The following is a 21,813-nucleotide window of genomic DNA, read 5'->3' as shown; positions in this document are numbered from 1 at the left end:
AGGGAATAATGCTGCCCCCCCTCATAGGGTATAATGCTGCCCCATAGGTAATAATGCTGCCCCCCTCATAGGGTATAATGCTACTCCGTAGGAAATAATGCTGCTGCCCCCCTCATAGGGAATAATGCTGCCCCCATAGGGAATAATGCTGCCCCACTCATAGGGTATAATGCTGCCCCCTTAAGGAATAATGCTGCCCCCCTCATAGGGTATAATGCTGCCCCCCATAGTGAATAATGCTGCCCCGATAGGGAATAATGCTGCCCCCCTCATAGGGTATAATGCGGCTTCCATAGGGAATAATGCTGCCCCCCTCATAGGGAATGATGCTGCCCCCCTCATAGGGTATAATGCTGCCCCATAGTGAATAATGCTGCTCCCCTCATAGGGTATAATGCTGCCCCTATAGGGAATAATGCTGCCCCCCTCATAGGGAATAATGCTGTCCCCCTCATAGGGCATCATGCTGCCCCCATAGGGAATAATGCTGCCCCCTCATAGGGAATAATGCTGCCCCCTCATAGGGTATAATGCTGCCCCCCTCATAGGGTATAATGCTGCCCCCCCTTAGGGTATAATGTAGCTCCCCATATGGTATAATGCTACCCCGCATAGGGAATAATGCTGCCCCAGACTCACTGATATCTATAAAAAAAACCCCACAATACTCACCTCTCCTCCTCGCTCCCACGCTGATTCCGTCGGCGGCTCCGATGTCAGGAGCTGCGCTGTCGTCGGCCTCGCACACAGCAGGTATGCGATGAAGTGACGTCATCGCGCATCCACTGTGTGTCAGGTGAGGGGAATGATGGGAGAGGGAGCGTCATCTGACGCTCTCTCCTCCATTAATGCGTGCTGGGGGGCGGCGCTGGCGACGGGTCCCCCTGGCTTACGGCCCCATAGCGGCCGCGTGAGCTGGGGGACCCTGAGGGAGAGGGGGCAGGGGCCCAGGTCTGCGGACCCTGATAGCGGACAGTGTTAGCTGCAGCATGCGGCAAACGCTGCTCCACTGGCATCGGGGGCCCCATAGCAGCAGTGTGGTGTGCCGCTATTAGCAACACCCCACTGGCTGGGTGCCCCTGGAGCAGCGGGGGCCATAGGCAGCAGCTGGCCCTGTATGCAAGCAGGTGTCAGGGCCTGGGTCCACCGGAAAATCCTCCGGTTCTCCGGTGGCCCAGTCCGACATGGGCACATTCGATTAGATCACTGAATGAAAATTTGTCAATTGTAATTTTTTTTTTATTTAAGGGAAAATTGCAAAAACATTTCACTTGGATGGAAGCAAAATTTTGGGTGCACCTGGGGCAATGTCAGGCAGATTACAGGTGCAGATTCTGAAGAGTCACCTTGGAAAACTAAGGAAATATGTAATTGGGCAATTCAAGACATTTAAACCCTGGTTCCAGAAACTCACCCAAAATATCCCCTAATAGGCAGGAAATTGCTAAATCCTGGCTCTTTCAGGTCTGTTTGCGGGACTATCTCGGCAAAATTGGGACATCTGGCACTTATACACAAGGAATTTTTTGGGAGACGTTGCCACAAAACGTTTGCTTAGGGGCAGTTATTGAAGAATATGTACGTAGATACTGAAGGGAACTTGGGGGGCAGACAATGAAGGGTACAATAGCAGTGAGCAATGAAGACAATCATGGGGCAAACACTTGGTCGGGACACTACTGTGGCATCTAGAGGCAGATATTGAAGAGGGCACTTGGGGCAGACAATAATGACGTGTATGGTGTAAATAATGAAAGGGGGCATATAGGGTATTCTACAGGAGGTGCATATGGGGTAATCAATGAAAGGGGGCATATGGGGTATTTTACAGAAGGGGGCATATGGGGTAAACTATGAAAGGGGATATATGGGGTATTCTACAGAAGGGGGCATATGGAGTATTCAACAGAAGGGGTATATAGGGTAAATGAAAGGGGGCATATGGGATAAACACTTAAAGGAGACATATGGGGCTTTCTACATAAGGAGGCATATGGGGTAAACAATGAAAGGGGGCATATGGGGTATTCTACAGAAGGGGCATATGGGGTATACTACAGAAAGGGGCATATAGGGTAAACAATGAAAGAAGGCATATGGGGCATTCTACAGAAGGGGGCATACAGGGTAAACAATGAAAGGGGACATATGGGACATTCTACAGAAGGAGGCATACGGGGTATTCTACAGAAAGGGGAATATTTGGTATTCTACAGAAAGGGGCATATAGGGTAAACAATGAAAGAAGGCATATGGGGCATTCTACAGAAGGGGGCATACAGGGTAAACAATGAAAGGGGACATATGGGACATTCTACAGAAGGAGGCATATGGGGTATTCTACAGAAAGGGGAATATTTGGTATTCTACAGAAAGGGGCATATAGGGTAAACAATGAAAGGGGGTATATGGGGCATTTTACAGAAGGGGCTTATAGGGTAAACAATGAAAGGGGGATATGGGGGATTCTAGAGAAGGGGCATACAGGGTAAATAATGAAAAGGGGAAAATGGGGTAAACAATAAAAGGGGGCATATGTGGTATACAATCAGTGGGGGAGTATGGGGTAAATGATGAAATAGAGCATATGGGGAGCAGCATGGTGGCTCAGGGGCTGGCGCTGCAGCTTTGCACCCCTGGATTCCCACCAAGGACAACATCTGCAAGGAGTTTGTATGTTCTCCCTGTGTTTGTGTGGGTTTCCTCCCACTTTCCAAAGACATACTGTTGGGCAGTTTAGATTGGGAGCCCAATGGTGACAGTGATGATGATGATGATGATGATGATAATGATGATGATGATGATGATGATGATGATGTCTGCAAAGTGTTTTGGAAATGAATGACGCTATATAAGTGTGCAAAATAAAAGAAATAAAAAAATGGGGTAAACAATAAAAAGGGACACGTGGGATAGACAATGAAGCTGTCACTCAGGGGAAGGCCCTAGAGGGGTTTTTAGATGCAGACAAGAAGACGGACCATGTGGCCGAGACTGTAGGGGCATCAGGGACACACAATGAAGAGACATTAGACTTATTTTTTGTCTCAGTACAATTTACATTTTTTAATTTCCTAATGACCTGACTGTATGTTCTTTGTTTCAACAACATTGGAAATGATAAAAAAGAGTATTTTTTTTTTCTGCTGGGGGTGGGGGGTGCACTTATTTTTTAGATGGAAGCTAAGGTATTCTTTTTCTAATCCATATTAAATGATGTCAGCACAATTGCCAGTGCAGGTATGAGGCTCACACACAGATTATTGGATTTGCTCCATAGAGGACATTGATTGCCCTGAGTTGGGAGCTGCAGGGATGATTGACAGCTCAGCTCCCAGGCAATCCCCGCCTGGCGTGACGTCACTGTGTCAGTGCTGAGCAGGAGGAAGAGGAGCAGAGCTTGGGCCACTTCCTGCAAGCACAGGGCAAGCAGCAGGCAGGCACACACTGTTCCCTCCCAGCCATGGATCTGGATGCCATCCTAGACAAGCTGGAGACTGGAGAGCAGGAGCTGGTGCAGAAAGCCCTGCTGGAGTATAACAAGGAGGTAAGGCAAGCACCAGGGCAGCAATAAGGATCATGTCTGGATGCAGGGAGGAGGTGGCAAGCACTTATAGGATTGCCTGCTTCTAACCCTAGATCTGGGGGTGGAGGGATTGCATGCAAATCCCATCTACAGCACATTAATCCTTTTTTTTTTTTTTTCATTTTGTCCTAAAAATACCCTTTATTCCGAAAAATAACTGTACTTACCCGTCATAGGGGTGTACTCATTATATCATCATAACGAGCCGTGAGTAATGTGGCAAATAGTAATTTATTATTAATTGGATGATGGCACATTTTGCTAGTTTTACGTCTCCAACGAAGCGACCCTTGCTATATTGGAGAACTACAAGTGCAAGTTGGTAATTGCTTTATAGGAATATAACAGGGTTAACTAAAAATAGCCGACAGGGTCTGCTTTTATCCATACTTATTTATCCACCGGATGTGTAATGTTGCAGCTTAGCGCTGTGCACTTTAATAGGGACGAGGTGCAATACTAGACTATACCTATTGGCAGGGGTGGCGCTGTTTCTAGGAAAAAAAAAATTGACTTAGGTTTTTCTCCAAAAATCAAAATAATATCTTGCTCATTAAAACTCCTAGTTGTCTACTTTTTTTGCCGGAATATTTTTTTTCTTTGATGTCAAGCAAACAGGAGGCTGACATTTGGGATCACTGGTGATTTCAGGGCTGTGAAGTCGGAGTGAGTCGGTGTCATGGAAATTGAGGAGTCGGAATCTGAGGTTTGGCTTACCGACTCCACAGCCCTGGTTTCTATACAGGGTTAAAGGGGTGTTCTAGAATGAAAAACTGATCATGTCTATATTGGTTGTTCCACCTCCGAGACTCCATTCTGCACAATGGAGGGGTGACCCCTGTAGAATAGCAGTCATACATGCGGTCAATATTATATAGATAGGTGTGCACACTATTTGGCTATCTGTATCTGCCCCATGCTGGCATCTGTATGGCTGACTTTCCACATGGCACAATGTGATCCAATCCTTCCTTGGCCATAAACTATTAGTTTCTTGGATATCAGTGAGCCGCCACTCCCTATTTAGCCTTTTTTATTGATCCACTTTCCTACTTTTTCCACTGTAAAATAATAGGTTGCAATAATAACAGATTTTTTTTTCCCCCAGTATAGTCATTTATCATTCTCGTCTAGGCACCCTGAATTTTTCATTTTTTTAATTTTATTTATTTAATGAGTTTTCTGCTGTGTGATTAATGGGGATGTGGCCAGCGTGAGACCCGGCAGCGTGCGCCACGTTAATTAGGTGGAGAGGGAAACCGTGTGGGTGGCGAGGATGCGATTGGATGATGCTGTCTGAGCGGAGAATTCCCACTTGGATCCTCGTAGTCCATCACATGAGACGTTTCCGGGTCACCTTGCCCATAGGAGTGTGTTAGATTCGGCTGCACACAGATTTCTGCTTCCCGAAAATTCCACGTGGGATTATTTTATTTTTTTTACCTTGTAACCATTTTATATTCCTAGTTAAGATTGGAAAAAGTGTATATAAATATACAATTTATTATGTTAGTGTTTTTTTTAATTTATTTTCTTTGATTTGTTTATACAGGGGGATGTTTCGTGAAAATTTAGAGCAGCTGTTCCAACAGGTCCCTGTCCTCTCACAAAAGTTCAAGTGAGAGGAGAGGCAGAAGTGTGCAGTGCAAAGGATTCAATGCTGTCCTGATTGGTGCCTATGCAGAGTGCAACGGCAAATGACAAACTCATCTCGACTGCTGCGCTCTGCATAGTAACTGGCATCAGAGACCGCGATAACAAGGGAGCACACCACTGCTTTCTCATTTATGTATTATTTGCGTCTCTGCACCGCTCCACGAAAAAGCAATTCTTGCTGGCTGAAATGTTGCTCTCCAAAAATTTGGTGAAAAATGACAAAACTGCAATGGATAATTGCCCCGGTGGATTTTGGCCCTTACACGGCCTCACAATTTGCGTTGTCTACGTTATCTATATTTTATCAAATGTGTTGGGGATGTGATTTTGTGATACTAATAATTTAGTGGCCAATTTATTCAGAAGTATGGAGGTCATGGGACCCCCCCGTTCTAGAGAAAGATGTGGACTTCACCTTTTGGGACTCATTTCCATCCGGCCTCTTCTATTGGAGTACAATTTTCTGGGTCCAGTTGTTAGTGTAACATCACCCATAGAACTGGGAGCCTCGGTGATACTGGGTATTTTTAATCCTATTATTCCAAACTGAACAAAACTAGACAGTTATCGGCACCCTTCACCTTTTGCAACAAGGGCTGTGCCGGTTTTGCCCTTTGCAACGGGGGGGCTGTGCCGGTTTTGCCCTTTGCAACGGGGGGGCTGTGCCGGTTTTGCCCTTTGCAACGGGGGGGGCTGTGCCGGTTTTGCCCTTTGCAACGGGGGGGGCTGTGCCGGTTTTGCCCTTTGCAACGGGGGGGGCTGTGCCGGTTTTGCCCTTTGCAACGGGGGGGCTGTGCCGGTTTTGCCCTTTGCAACGGGGGGGCTGTGCCGGTTTTGCCCTTTGCAACGGAGGGGCTGTGCCGGCGGTTTTGCCCTTTGCAACGGGGGGGCTGTGTCGGCGGTTTTGCCCTTTGCAACGGGGGGGTGGGGGACAGGTTTCCCCCTTTGCAACGGGGGTGGGGGGGGGTGGGGGACAGGTTTCCCCCTTTGCAAAGGGGTGGGGGGTGGGGGACAGGTTTCCCCCTTTGCAAAGGGGGGGGGGGGTGGGGGACAGGTTTTCCCCTTTGCAACGGAGGGGTGGGGGACAGGTTTCCCCCTTTGCAACGGAGGGGTGGGGGACAGGTTTCCCCCTTTGCAACGGAGGGGTGGGGGACAGGTTTCGCCCTTTGCAACGGAGGGGTGGGGGACAGGTTTCGCCCTTTGCAACGGAGGGGTGGGGGACAGGTTTCGCCCTTTGCAACGGAGGGGTGGGGGACAGGTTTCGCCCTTTGCAACGGAGGGGTGGGGGACATGTTTCACCCTTTGCAACGCACAGCAATAACACATGCAGTGGAAAATCTCCGCTACTGATGCGTGTGCCCCACCACAGAAATCATGCCTCAGTTATCCTAACAGGAGACTCTCCTGGGTAAACTGTGTGCAAAATTTTGACTTTTTTTTTTTTTTTTTTTTTCGGTAATGGCAGCATGTTTCTGTGATGCTGAAAATGGGTCGAATGTAACCTTGTGGTGAACAATTCCACATCATGAAATATTTACAGCTGCCGTAGGAGGAAGCTTTGTCTTTAGTGACATTTGATGTCATGCTGTTTGTGATTTAACCAGGATTTCTACCCTGTAGATAAATTAGTCTTCAAAGGTTTTCATTTTCATTTGTGGCAGCTGTTTTTGCAGAAGTGCGGCCTTCTTGGACGCTGCTTTTGATTTGCATTTTCAATAACCTTTTACACTGCGAAACATAAAGATTGTGAAATCCCACGTAATTTTTTTCCTAATAAAGGAGACTATCGGTTTAGGTGGGAAAACGTTTCATGTGAACTGAGGGATTGGTTCTAGCGCGGTCCATTTTGAAAACAGATCCAAAATACTCTCCTGTGAACGTCGCCTCCTTGTCAGTTTGTGGGATTGACTCAAAAGGGGCAAAAATTATGGTTTCACTTGTAGAAATGTTCGCCTACAAAATGCAAATATCTCCTCAAGTTAAACACACAAAATGCAAATATTTCTGTCAGTAAAGCAGAGTTGGACTTTGCCAATTTGATTTCTGTGGAAATCCTCCATCAACAGAACTGTCTATAGCAACCAATCACGGCTCGGCTTTCATTTCACTTCAGCTGTTGAATATATTAAAGCTGTGCTCTGATTGGTTGCTATGGTCAGCCAGTTTTCATAAATGAGGCCTAGTATGTTACTATGCAAAAACTAGTAGCCTGATACAGTTATACTAGTCGATATTGTGTTCACCTGAACCCCCTAAAGTGTCAAAACGAGGTTGTCGGAAAAGGCACAATTCTTTTTTTTTTTTCGTGGGGGACCTTTTGTATAGCCTTAAAGCTGCAATATCCTCTCATCTATTTTATGATGGCACGTCTCGGTCTGACCTAACAGCCTCATGTATGATGTTATTACTTCAGTCCACGAAACCTGCGGTCAGACGTGGTCACAATATGGATGAGAAAATATGGCCCCCTATAAATTAGCCCTTTCTGTGGAATTTGAGCTAAATTCTGTGTGCGGACCACAATTTGTAGACTGATCGCAGGTCTTCTGAACCAGGAAGAAGACCCTCGGTCAGTCTGTTCATTGTGGTCCGCAAACAGACCGTAAAACCTGGATGTCTGAATTCGTCTTGTCATTATGTATCACGTGCTGCCATCCAGGAGTGAAGTCCACATGTGTTGTATGCCTATTTTTCCACAATACAAAATGGCCGTTACATGCAAATTTAGTTGCAAAGTCATGACTTTAAAGAATCTCCCCGCATCGGTGTCCTCTGTCATCCGTACACAGCATTCATACTATACGCTGTGTATGGGGGCCGTGATCTGCAGTACTCGGTGTCGTCTACCACCTCGATATTGACGTCTCGGCCTAGAGACTACACGCATGTGGCAGCCGGGAGTTTAGACTCTCTTCTCTCTGTTTTCCCTGTGAATAGATATATCTGTTCATCATAAACAAGGTTTAATTGTTCCCGGTAGGCGCCCAGGATAGAGATAATATGTGATTGTTTACCTCGTGTATGTGCAGCTGCTGTTTGCCAAGAAATGTTTTTTTTTCATATCAATCAAACATTGTACAATAAAACCACATAATAAATATATACATACATACATACATACATACATACATACATACATACATACATACATACATACATACATACATACAGTACAGACCAAAAGTTTGGACACACGTTCTCATTTAGAGATTTTTCTGTATTTTCATGACTATGAAAATTGTGCATTCACACTGAAGGTATAAAAACTATGAATTAACATATGTGGAATTATATACTTAATTTCAGTTGTTTCACACTTTTTTGTTATGTCTTATATTCCAGGTTCTTCAAAGTAGCCACCTTTTGCTTTGATGACTGCTTTGCACACTCTTGGCATTCTCTTGATGAGCTTCAAGAGGGAGTCACCGGGAATGGTTTTTACTTCACAGGTGTGCCCTGTCAGGTGTAATAAGTGGGATTTCTTGACGTATAAATGGGGTTGGGACAATCAGTTGTGTTGTGCAGAAGTCTGGTGGCTACACGGCTGATAGTACTACTGAATAGACTGTTAGCTGCTTTTTTCTTGCTATAATACAAATTCTAAGTAAAGAAAAACGAGTGGCCATCATTACTTTAACAAATGAAGGTCAGTCAGTCTGAAAAATTGGGAAAACTTTGAAAGTGTCCCCAAGTGCAGTGGCAAAAACCATCAAGCGCTACAAAGAAACTGACTCACCTGAGGACCGCCCCAGGAAAGGAAGACCAAGAGTCACCTCTGCTTCTGAGGATAAGTTTATCCAAGTCACCAGCCTCAGAAATCGCAGGTTATCAGCAGCTCAGATTAGAGACCAGGTCAATACCACACAGAGTTCTAGCAGCAGACACATCTCTACAACTGCTAAGAGGAGACTTTGTGCAGCAGGCCTTCATGGTAAAATAGCTGCTAGGAAACCACTACCAAGGACAGGCAACAAGCAGAAGAGACTTGTTTGGGCTAAAGAACACAAGGAATGGACATTAGACCAGTGGAAATCTGTGCTTTGGTCTGATGAGTCCAAATTTGAGATCTTTGGTTCCAACCACCGTGTCTTTGTGCGATGCAGAACAGGTGAACGGATGGACTCTAAATGCCTGGTTCCCACCGTGATGCATGGAGGAGGAGGAGGTGTGATGGTGTGAGGGTGCTTTGCTGGTGACACTGTTGGGGATTTATTCAAAATTGAAGGCATACTGAACCAGCATGGCTACCACAGCATCTTGCAGTGGCATGCTATTCCATCCGGTTTGCATTTAGTTGGACCATCATTTATTTTTCAACAGGACAATGACCCCAAACACACCTCCAGGCTGTGTAAGGGCTATTCAACCAAGAAGGAGAGTGATAGGGTGCTACGCCAGATGACCTGGCCTCCACAGTCACCAGACCTGAACCCAATCGAGATGGTTTGGGGTGAGCTGGACCACAGATCGAAGGCAAAAGGGCCAACAAGTGCTAAGCATCTCTGGGAACTCCTTCAAGATTGTTGGAAGACCATTCCCGGTGACTACCTCTTGAAGCTTATCAAGAGAATGCCAAGAGTGTGCAAAGCAGTCATCAAAGCAAAAGGTGGCTACTTTGAAGAACCTAGAATATAAGACATAATTTCAGTTGTTTCACACTTTTTTGTTAAGTATATAATTCCACATGTGTTAATTCATAGTTTTGATGCCTTCAGTGTGAATGTACAATTTTCATAGTCATGAAAATACAGAAAAATCTTTAAATGAGAAGGTGTGTCCAAAGTTTTGGTCTGTACTATAGGAAAACTGCTCATATCAATGTTGAAACCCCCCAAAAAACCCTTATGCTGATGTATTGTTAGGAAATGAAAGGGTTACTCCTGTCTTCATAGATGTGTATTGTCCTATTGTGCTTGTAAAAAGAAGAATTTTTTCAATTTAATGCTTGTTAAAATTTGCAGCCGTTCTTGAGATATTAGCACTTTTCTTTTATTTACGGTTCGTTGGCTAGGAGACCGACCACCGATTCTGTCTAACTTGTAAGCACTTATATGTAGCTGGTCGGGATTAGGAGGGAACAGCGCAGTCCGGCGATCCTGGCCGGATTTAAAACTGTGCTTACAAGCTCAATAGAAAAGAGCTTGTAAGTACTGCACATGTTCTGCTGTCTAGCCGCGATGGTCGTTCTCCAATCTAACGGGCTGTAAACAAAAGAAAAGTGTTAATATTTCTAGAACGGCTGAAAATTTTGATGGGCAGTAAATTGCAAAATTGCTTGTAACTACACGAACTATCCAACAGTACCTATTTACGAAGATGGGGATAACCCAAAATCAATATTCATGTTTTCTGTTAGTTCCCCAAAGGTGATGGATTTGAGGTATCTGCTTTTTTTTTTTTTTTGTCCAAATAATTTTAAAATCCATTCTATTAGTTTAACAACGATTTTGTAACCTAATAAGTCTGAAATGTCATCACCCAGCATGGGACTTCATTATAACGGTCAAATTCACCAGACCTGAAATAGGAGATTGAGCAGGGAGTAGCAATTAATACATTCTTCTACCTAAAAAAAAAAAAAACTTGTCGCCAGGTCTTACTTGTCCACTTTTTGTTCTTAATTTATTCCCGCTGCGCCCCTAGGTATTTTTTTCTATTCGCCACGACAGCACCCACTGAGAGAGGGGATCCGCCCCTAGGAACAGGAAACCTACAGAGAGATAAAAGGGGCGGCCCCCCCTCGCTCCTCAGTTGGTTTCCTGTTCCTAAAGGGGAACCTACAGAGAAGACTCTCTGAAACTAATTGCAAGAGGAAAACTTGCCTGGATGCCGCCTGTGCGTCTCTGCTGAGCAACAGGGGCTCCAGAGTGAGTAAACAGAGTCGGGCGTTCCTGTTGGTTCCCCCCTCATCTGTTACAGTCGGTGGACAACGATCTCCCTGCTGGGACATCGTTGTAAGGGATGGCCGGTGATGCGGTGTGCCTGGGCTGATCGACTTACCTGAAGCAAGCAGGTTTCCGGACCCAGGTGGCGATACCCTCCGAAGTGTGTGGAGTGGTCATCAGCTGTTTCCCAGTCCCTCAGGTATGGCGGTGACGTGGGAGAGGTAGCGCTTTGAAAGCCGGCCGGCTGAGACGCCGGCGCATGCGCAGTAGAGCCGCATCCCGGAAGTGGATCCCTGCCCCCAGGAGGTCAGCAGTCTATTTCCGGGGGAACCGCCATATTGGTTTCCTCTGGCGGTTTCTCCATGCCCCCTGACGCTGCACCAAGGTATCAGGTAAAAAAAAAAAAAAAAAAAAAAAGGGGGAGGAAGTGTGTGTGTGTGTGAAAAGCCTACACTATAAAAGGCACATGAGCAGGGACAGACGGCGCGCTGTCATGTCGTCCCAAGAGGAAGTCTCTGTGCGCCCTATGGAGGACCTACTGATTCCCAGTAGTGATGCCAGAACTAAAGATGGTGGACACTCTAAGAGGAGTGATTCCACTGTGAAATCAGGAGGGAGATCGTCCCGTTCCACACCCCAGGCCAGGCAAACCCAGCAACCGGTAGATACATGTGCTTCTGGGTGAATGTTATATAGCTTCAAGAGAGCTTATAAGTATTTCCTCTGCTTATGTTTTTAGGCAAAGAGGACGGGGAAAACAAAGCATAAACAGTGTGCTATATGTACTGAGCCCCTGCCTGACTCCTATCTTAAAAAGCTGTGTCAAGCCTGTATAAATAATACCTTGCAGCAGGAGGAGTCGGTTAAAATGAATGACATACGGCTTATAATTCGTGAGGAGCTGCAGTCATTAGGAGGGGGCCCCTCTGTTAATGTGGAAAAAAGGAGTAGGAGAAAGTCCTCACCTAAAGCTGACACGTCAGCAGAGAGTGGGGAGGTGGATTCGGATGTGTCTCAATCGTCTGAATCATCAGGGGAACAGAACTATGTCTGTTTTCCTACTGACGGTGTCAACAGTTTAATAAAGTCAGTAAGAAGTACGATGGGGTTGGCTGAGTCAAAAGAACCCCAAACGCCACAGGAACTTATGTTCGCTGGTCTTTCTCAGAGGAAGGGCCAGGTATTTCCTGTAAATCAGGCCATAAAGGACCTCGTTAAAAAAGAATGGGGTAAAGGGCAAAAGGGGTTTGTGCCAATACCCTGCAAGAGACGCTACCCCTTTGATGACGAGGATATGGATTCCTGGGCTAAAGTACCGAAAGTCGATGCGGCAGTAGCATCTACATCTCGCCGTTCCACCTTACCCGTAGAGGACGCAGGTTCCTTGTCCGATCCCATGGACAGAAAATCGGATGCACTCCTTAAAAAATCATGGGAGGCCTGTGTTACTGCCTTCAAGCCAGCAATCTCAGCCACATGTACCAGTAGGTCTATGCTGGTTTGGTTGGAGCAGCTGGACAAAAATATCAGAAACGGAGTTTCTAGAGAGAAGTTACGGGCGTCAATTCCCTTGATAAAAGGTGCTGCAGCATTTATATCCGATGCCTCCGTGGACTCTCTCCGCCTGGCGGCCAGAACAGCTAGCCTCTCCAATACTGCTCGCCGAGCTTTATGGCTAAAAAACTGGAAGGGTGATGCCCAGTCTAGATCCAAATTATGTGCCATACCCTGTCAGGGTGAGTACCTCTTTGGAAGTGTGTTGGATGAAATTCTCACTAAAGCGGGTGAGCGGAAGAAGGGCTTCCCTAATCCATTTGTTCCTTCTTACAGAAGGGCATTCAGGAAGCCATCATTTGGCAGAAAGGGAGGCTTTAAAGAATGGAGGAACAAAGAGTTCAGGCAAAAGGGCAATTTGTTTAATAAACGTCCCTTCAAACCAGCTGAGAAATTCCGGGAACCCTATTCCACCAGTGGGCGGTAGACTTCTAGGATTTATAAATCAATGGAATGAAATAACTGTTAATCCATGGGCCTTAAAATTAATATCCTCAGGCCTCACCCTAGATTTTATTCGAAAACCTCCGGATTCCTTCTTGCTCACCTCCCTAAAGTCCAGACTACAACAAGAAGCTCTGGAGATAGAAATTAAGTCCCTTCTTGCCAAACGGGTTTTGATAGACGTTCCGTCATCTCAAACAGGGATGGGGTTCTACTCCCCCTTGTTTCTGATTACTAAACCTGACGGATCCTATAGAACTATATTTAATCTGAGAAAACTGAACACGTTCATAAAACCCACAACATTTAAAATGGAATCTGTTCGGTCAGCCATTAAAAATCTGTTCCCAAACTGTTACATGGTAGTACTGGATCTTAAAGATGCGTATTACCATCTTCCTATACACCAGTCACACCAGCAGTTCCTTCGGGTAGCAGTAATTATAGACGGGCAAATTCGCCATTTACAATATAGAGCAATGCCCTTTGGCCTATCCATGGCCCCTAGGGTCTTTACCAAATTGCTATTGGAGGTAATGTCTTTTCTACGTTTAAAAGACACTCTGGTCATTCCATATCTGGATGACCTACTAATTGTGGGAAAAAACTCCTTACAGTGTAAACAAAGGTTGGAGGAGGTGGCGTTTTCCTTACAAACGCTAGGCTGGATTGTCAACTGGGAAAAATCCAGACTCCAACCTGTCACTTGTCAGAGATTCCTAGGACTCCTTCTGGATTCAGTGGACCAAATTTGTCGGTTACCTGATGATAAGAAGTCTTCTATTGTTGGCAAAGTAAGCCTGGCAATCAAAAGACGTAGCATGTCTCTTAGAAATGCCATGTCATTACTAGGTTCATTGTCATCTTGTATCCCTGCGGTTAAATGGGCGCAATTCCATACCAGGCAGCTCCAGAAATTTATATTGCAGGAGGACATTAAAAAAGGACATTTGGACCGAACAATTTATTTATCATCAGAGGTAGTACACTCCCTTACATGGTGGTTAGATTGGGGAAATCTATCAGAGGGGGTACCTTGGGTCATCACCCCTACTACCATAGTAACCACGGATGCTAGTCCGGAAGGCTGGGGAGCACATTTTAAAAATCAGGTGGTTCAGGGCCTTTGGTCCAGATCAGAACTGACTAATTCCTCTAATGTAAAAGAATTAAGAGCCATATATTACTCCCTACTCCGCTTTCTTCCCCAGCTACGAGGCTCTCACACAAGGGTCCTCTCGGACAACACCTCGGCAGTAGCCTATTTGAACCATCAAGGAGGTACACGGTCAGAGAATCTTATGAAAATCTCATCGGACATCATGACCTTAGCGGAAAGTCATCTGTTGTCCTTATCAGCGGTGCACATCAGAGGCATAGACAATGTTCGGGCAGATTTCCTCAGTCGCCATACCCTTCATCAAGGGGAATGGATGCTCAGCAGAAAGATTTTCAAATTAATAACAGACCGATGGGGAGTACCTCAAATAGACCTGTTCGCAACAAGGTCCAACCGTCAGGTCAAAACTTTTGCCTCCCTTTGCAGACTGGACAAACCCGACATATTCGATGCCCTTCAGGTGCCATGGACATTCGACCTGGCCTATGCATTCCCTCCATGGAACCTATTACCTATAGTAATCAGAAAAATAAGGGAGGAGGGAGCAAGAGTCCTGTTGGTGGCCCCATTCTGGCCCAAAAGGCCATGGTTCTCATGGCTCAGGGCGATGTCAACTACAGACCCTTGGATCCTGCCTCAGTCCAAGGACCTGTTGTCTCAGGGACCATTTTTCCATCCTCGGGTAAAAGGCATGAATCTGACTGTATGGAATTTGAGAGGCACTTACTAACTTTAAGGGGTTTTTCCACTGGGCTTATAGATACTCTTATGAAGAGTAGGAAGCCGTCTACTACCCAAATCTATATCAGGGTTTGGAGAAAATTCCTTCAATTTCATACTACACAACTTTCCGCTGAGGTACCCATAATTTCAATATTGGAGTTCTTACAAAAAGGGCTTGAATTGGGACTGTCTGTAAATACCCTAAGAGTCCAGGTCTCAGCTCTGGGAGCACTCTTTAGTTATGATGTGGCAGGAGATAGATGGGTTTCGCGTTTTATATCAGCATGTGAACGATCAAAACCTATTCATATACCACAGGTGCCTCAGTGGGATCTATCTCTAGTCCTAGATGCCTTGACACAAAGCCCGTTTGAGCCTCTAGACGCGGCCTCAATAAAGAACATCTCGCTAAAAACGATACTGTTAGTAGCCCTGGTATCCGCTAGAAGAGTGAGTGACCTCCATGCCTTATCAATTGACCCTCCTTATCTATCCGTGACATCCGATAGAATAATTCTGAAAACGGACCCTTGTTATCTTCCTAAGGTAGCCACTAGCTTTCATAGATCCCAGGAGATCTTGTTACCTACCTTCTATAAAGACCACTCAACTCCAGAAGAAGCCAGGCTTCATACCCTAGATGTTAAGAGAGCTGTTCTAGCCTATTTAGAGAAGACTAGGGACTGGAGGAAGAGTAGGGCTCTCTTTGTATCTTTTCAGGGAAAAACCAAGGGTTCCAGAGTTACAAAGAACACGCTGTCACGCTGGATAAGAGATGCCATAGTCCTGGCGTATAAAGCTGGAGGAAGAGATCCTCCAATGCATGTGGGAGCACACTCCACAAGAGCCGTATCGACCTCCTGGGCAGAAAGGGCGAACGTGCCGATAGATCTTATATGTAAGGCTGCAACTTGGTCTTCACCAAACACCTTCTATAGACATTATAGATTAGATCTATCTGCTGCTTCTGACCTAACCTTTGGGGTTTCGGTTCTTGATTCAGTTAACCCACCCAGTATATAGTCTCTGAAAATCTCTCAGTGGGTGCTGTCGTGGCGAATAGAAAATATCGGATTACGTACCGGTAATGCTCTTTTATAGAGCCCACGACAGCACCCATTCAAATCCCTCCCTTTTTTCTTTATTTAGTTGCACGTGGTGCCTTAATAGGGAGATGTATATAATAGAGTAATATGATATGAACTGGTAAATATGTATATATGCCTGAACCTGTTAACTAAAAAACCTGGCGGCGGTTCCTCCTTATTCTCTGTAAAACAACTGAGGAGCGAGGGGGGGCCGCCCCTTTTATCTCTCTGTAGGTTTCCTGTTCCTAGGGGCGGATCCCCTCTCTCAGTGGGTGCTGTCGTGGGCTCTATAAAAGAGCATTACCGGTACGTAATCCGATATATTTTTTTAAACCGTCAAATGGTTCCAGATAAATGGGCCTTTTTTTTTTTTTTAATGCAAATTTTTAGGGTCTTTACAAAGTTGCTCACCAGCTAATTATGCAGAGCAGCCTGAAGACACGCCCCCAGAGAATCTGCTAGCCACACCCCGTTGGTAAAAAAATATATATCTGCCCTAAATAAAAAGGTCCATAACTCTGGAACCATATGGCGGATTTAAGAAAAAAAAAATTTAAGAAAAAAAATGATCAGGAGCATCACTTTTGGACTGTGATGAGAAGAATATCCAATGAATCTATCTCTTTTCTACGTCTATTTTTTGTTCTGTTAAAGGGGTTTTTAACTAAATACATTTATCACCTATCTTATGTTCACAGAGGGTCCTAAAGTCCCCTGTGTGAACAGGCGGCTACCTTCATCAGTCCATGAAATTGACTGGAGCAGTTGCCTTTTACTTCTGTGGAAAGGACAGGACATATCATCGGTCGCGTAGATGTCGTGGTGTTTTGGTTTCATAGGCTCATTACTTTTCAGTCTACTCAGGGGACTTTGGGACCCCATTCTCTAGTCTGTGGATATTTGATAAATAATTGTTGCCACCTTTTTCACCTCAAAATACAGTAGGATTCTTTTACATTCGATCTCTGAATTCTGGCAGTGCTACGTTGTTGTTGCCGCTGTTGTTGTTGTTATTGCCGTTGTTGTTATGTCTCTGCTTTTCTGCAAAAATTTATGCTGTTGAGTGCGAGGGAGTCAAGTGGCAGATGACTTCAAATCTGATATGAGACTATTAATAGGAAGTGTCAAATTTGCAGGATTTCCCATAATTACAATTTCAGCAGAATGTTTATTATTTACTGTTAATAATATAGCGAGTCAGCGCAACGGTGAACTGGACTATTTTTTTTTTGTCCTTCAAATTCCAATTTATCTATAGAATAACATTTTTTTTTGTCTTAGTAAATTAATGTGTTTTTTTTTTTTTTTCCAGAATTCTCAATGTTTCTTCTTCAGTTCTGAGCAGAGGGAACAGAGAAAGGTGAGACGGTTTTTTACAGGTTCCCTTTAACATCATGCACATGTCTTTGCAGATTCTACTTTTTTTTTTTTTTTATCTTTTTGGTTGCACCCTCTCCTTTTTCTGCATTTAAGTTGACTTGAGTTCCTATGGGTTGAGTACCTTTGTACATCATTCTTCTACTATCACATTGTTATATTATCCACCGCCCCCTATTTTTTTCCTTTTCTTTGAATTGCAGCAAGAGGAGCTGGAAGAGGTAACATAATGCAGTAGTCCAGGGGTAGACTGCCGTAGCGTTGTGTGCACGGGATGATGGGCACATGATGCACACTAATATGTGACCGGAGTAAATCCTGGCACATATACAGGTCCTTCTCAAAAAATTAGCATATAGTGTTAAATTTCATTATTTACCATAATGTAATGATTACAATTAAACTTTCATATATTATAGATTCATTATCCACCAACTGAAATTTGTCAGGTCTTTTATTGTTTTAATACTGATGATTTTGGCATACAACTCCTGATAACCCAAAAAACCTGTCTCAATAAATTAGCATATTTCACCCATCCAATCAAATAAGTGTTTTTTAATAACAAACAAAAAAACCATCAAATAATAATGTTCAGTTATGCACTCAATACTTGGTCGGGAATCCTTTGGCAGAAATGACTGCTTCAATGCGGCGTGGCATGGAGGCAATCAGCCTGTGACACTGCTGAGATGTTATGGAGGCCCAGGATGCTTCAATAGCGGCCTTAAGCTCATCCAGAGTGTTGGGTCTTGCGTCTCTCAACTTTCTCTTCACAATATCCCACAGATTCTCTATGGGGTTCAGGTCAGGAGAGTTGGCAGGCCAATTGAGCACAGTAATACCATGGTCAGTAAACCATTTACCAGTGGTTTTGGCACTGTGAGCAGGTGCCAGGAAGCATGAAGTGCTCCAAAATCTCCTGATAGCTAGCTGCATTGACCCTGCCCTTGATGAAACACAGTGGACCAACACCAGCAGCTGACATGGCACCCCACACCATCACTGACTGTGGGTACTTGACACTGGACTTCAGGCATTTTGGCATTTCCTTCTCCCCAGTCTTCCTCCAGACTCTGGCACCTTGATTTCCGAATGACATGCAAAATTTGCTTTCATCAGAAAAAAGTACTTGGGACCACTTAGCAACAGTCCAGTGCTGCTTCTCTGTAGCCCAGGTCAGGCGCTTCTGCCGCTGTTTATGGTTCAAAAGTGGCTTTACCTGGGGAATGCGGCACCTGTAGCCCATTTCCTGCACACGCCTGTGCACGGTGGCTCTGGATGTTTCCACACCAGACTCAGTCCACTGCTTCCTCAGGTTCCCCAAGGTCTGGAATCGGTCCTTCTCCACAATCTTCCTCAGGGTCCGGTCACCTCTTCTCGTTGTACAGCGTTTTCTGCCACATTGTTTCCTTCCAACAGACTTACCATTGAGGTGCCTTGATACAGCACTCTGGGAACAGCCTATTTGTTGAGAAATTTCTTTCTGGGTCTTACCCTCTTGCTTGAGGGTGTCAATGATGGCCTTCTTGACATCTGTCAGGTCGCTAGTCTTACCCATGATGGGGGTTTTGAGTAATGAACCAGGCAGGGAGTTTTTAAAAGCCTCAGGTATCTTTTGCATGTGTTTAGAGTTAATTAGTTGATTCAGAAGATTAGGGTAATAGGTCGTTTAGAGAACCTTTTCTTGATATGCTAATTTATTGAGACAGGTTTTTTGGGTTATCAGGAGTTGTAGGCCAAAATCATCAGTATTAAAACAATAAAAGACCTGACAAATTTCAGTTGGTGGATAATGAATCTATAATATATGAAAGTTTAATTGTAATCATTACATTATGGTAAATAATGAAATTTAACACTATATGCTAATTTTTTGAGAAGGACCTGTATAGGTCTTCGTGCATTTGCACATGTCGCCTTTTTTTTTGCTTCTTAGGACAAATAAATTGGTTGCAAAGATATATTGGGATGATTGATTGCCAGTTACATTCCTGCAATCATGGTTTACGGTTCATGTTTCGGCCACAATATCCAGCACATCCACGTCTGTCCTGACCCCTCCCCCCCAAACTAACAACCTCATAATGAAGTTGTCACCCGAACATGGGCTGTAAAATATGGACTTGTGCAGTTTGTCCGATTTAATTGGTAGATTAATTTATTTGGGTTACATTAGTTTTTAAATTGAAGCAGATATTAGCCAAAGTCATTCACCCATTGTATTCTGTGGGTGACCAGACCAAGTGAATTTTGTGGATCAACCTGACGTTCCCTAGGGAGTTTCCAGGATATAATTATGCTTTCCTGTGTTTAGAAATGCAGTTAAGGGGCAGTACCTGACCATGGAGGGTGCCTTGTCAGATATTTGGCAACATAAAGCTTTATTTCTGCTTTTTAGTGGGATTCTGGGAGCTGTAAGACTAGTACCGCCAAGGGCCCGGCTGCAAGAATTTTATTTTATTTATTTATTTTTTTTACATGCCCCATTACTTAGTTGCTCCCTTTTTGCTTTGCATCCTCATTCCCCATTACTTAAAGGTACTCTTCTGCTTCTCACCATCATGCTCTGTTTGGTGGCTCCTCTTTGTTCTCCACCCCGTGCCCCATTACCTAGTGGTTCTGCTTTGCTCTCCACCCCATGCCCATTACCTAGTGGCTCCCCTTTGCTCTCCACCTCGTGCCCCATTACCTAGTGGCTCCTCTTTGCTCTCCACCCCATGCCCATTACCTAGTGGCTCCCCTTTGCTCTCCACCCCGTGCCCCATTACCTAATGGCTCCTCTTTGCTCTCCACCCCATGCCCATTACCTAGTGGCTCCCCTTTGCTTTCCACCACGTGCCCCATTACCTCGTGGCTCCTCTTTGTTCTTCACCCCGTGCCCCATTGCCTAATCGCTCCTCTTTGCTCTCCACCCCGTGCCCCATTACCTAGTGGCTCCTCTTTGTTCTCCACCCCGTGCCCCATTACCTAATGGCTCCTCTTTGCTCTCCACCCCGTTCCCCATTACCTAGTGGCTCCTCCTTGCTCTCCACCCCGTGCGCCATTACCTAATGGCTCCTCTTTGCTCTCCACCCCGTTCGCCATTACCTAGTGGCTCCTCTTTGCTCGCCACCCCGTGCCCCATTACCTAGTGGCTCCTCTTTGCTTTCCACCACGTGCCCCATTACCTCGTGGCTTCTCTTTGCTCTCCGCCCCGTGCCCCATTGCCTAGTGGCTCCTCTTTGCTCTCCACCCCGTTCCCCATTACCTAGTGGCTCCTCTTTGCTTTCCACCCCGTGCCCCATTACCCAATGGCTCCTCTTTGCTCTCCACCCGTGCCCCATTACCTAGTGGCTCCTCTTTGCTTTCCACCCCATGCCCCATTACCTAGTGGCTCCTTTTTGCTCTCCACCCCGTGCCCCATTGCCTAGTGGCTCCTCTTTGCTCTCCACGCCGTGCCCCATTACCTCGTTGCTCCTCTTTGCCTTCCACCCATGCCCCATTGACTAGGGACTCCTCTTTGCATCCCACTTCCTTGTTCTCTGGAACATCTTCTGACAGGGCGGCTATACCCCATTACCACTTCCCTCCAGCTTACATCCTTTTCCTCCCTACCTCCATGGTTTTGCCACAAAGTCCTGCCACCTAATGTCTTCCCTCTGCCTCTCCTCCTGACACTTTCTGCACATCCCGTCCTATTATCCTCTAATTGCCTCCTACCACTTCGATTACCCCATCACAACCTTACCTCGTAGTGACTCCTCTTTACTCTCCCCCTGCTATCTTGCCTTTTTCCCCCCTCTGAGCCTCAGCCAGTGTGACCCCTATGTCCCCCATCCTCCTAAACTCCTTGACTGTTTGGGGTGCAGAAGTTCATGATGGCAGTCACATACTGATATTCTAGTGCTGCTGACCACGTCATATATTTCCACAGTAAAATATTCCACGGCAGTGTTAGATATGTTTATACAGAAGTGCCTGGAAGTCAGGCCATTGTAACCCACAGTGACAGACTGCCATTTATGAAATTGAACAGACATGGATTGTTTTTCTTCTGGCTGATGACGAGTTCTCAGTGATCACAAAGTGGTGTCGTCACAGTTATGCCTGGGGTTGGGTAGGATAGAACCTATCCATCGTCAATGCAAGGTGGGCGTCAGCTGAAGGTTTGGTCCAAGTCGAATCTATTCTATCTCTTTATAAGGAACCATTCTTCACTGGTCATAAAGAGGCGATTAGCGCTCTAAATAGGACTGACTCTGTACAGATCTACATCGGGAGAAGCACGAAAACATTAACCTTTCATAACATAGAAGCATGCAATAACTCATGACATTGGGTATTCATGATGCCCGTGAGTTTCACTTAAACCAACCATTAACTCAAAACTCTTCTAAA

General features: G+C 45.2%; 1 protein-coding gene across 3 annotated transcripts in view; it reads left to right on the top strand.

The window, feature by feature from the left end:
- Window positions 1-3,285: 3,285 nt before the first annotated feature.
- Window positions 3,286-21,813, top strand: part of RIC8A (RIC8 guanine nucleotide exchange factor A) — a 46,100-nt gene continuing 27,572 nt past the window's right edge. The window contains exons 1-2 of one of the 3 annotated variants that reach the window (XM_077259782.1): window positions 3,286-3,547; window positions 17,369-17,416. In XM_077259782.1, coding sequence (XP_077115897.1) covers window positions 3,464-3,547; window positions 17,369-17,416 — 132 coding nt within the window. In that variant the 5' untranslated portion in view covers window positions 3,286-3,463. The remainder of the gene's footprint in view (window positions 3,548-17,368; window positions 17,417-21,813) is intronic. The other 2 variants (XM_077259784.1, XM_077259783.1) reach the window with 2 other exon arrangements.

Source organism: Ranitomeya variabilis, chromosome 4 (assembly GCF_051348905.1).
Source record: "Ranitomeya variabilis isolate aRanVar5 chromosome 4, aRanVar5.hap1, whole genome shotgun sequence".
Classification (NCBI taxonomy): Eukaryota; Metazoa; Chordata; class Amphibia; order Anura; family Dendrobatidae; genus Ranitomeya; species Ranitomeya variabilis.
Note: the sequence above shows the minus strand (reverse complement) of the source record. Positions and strands in the feature narration are given on the sequence as shown.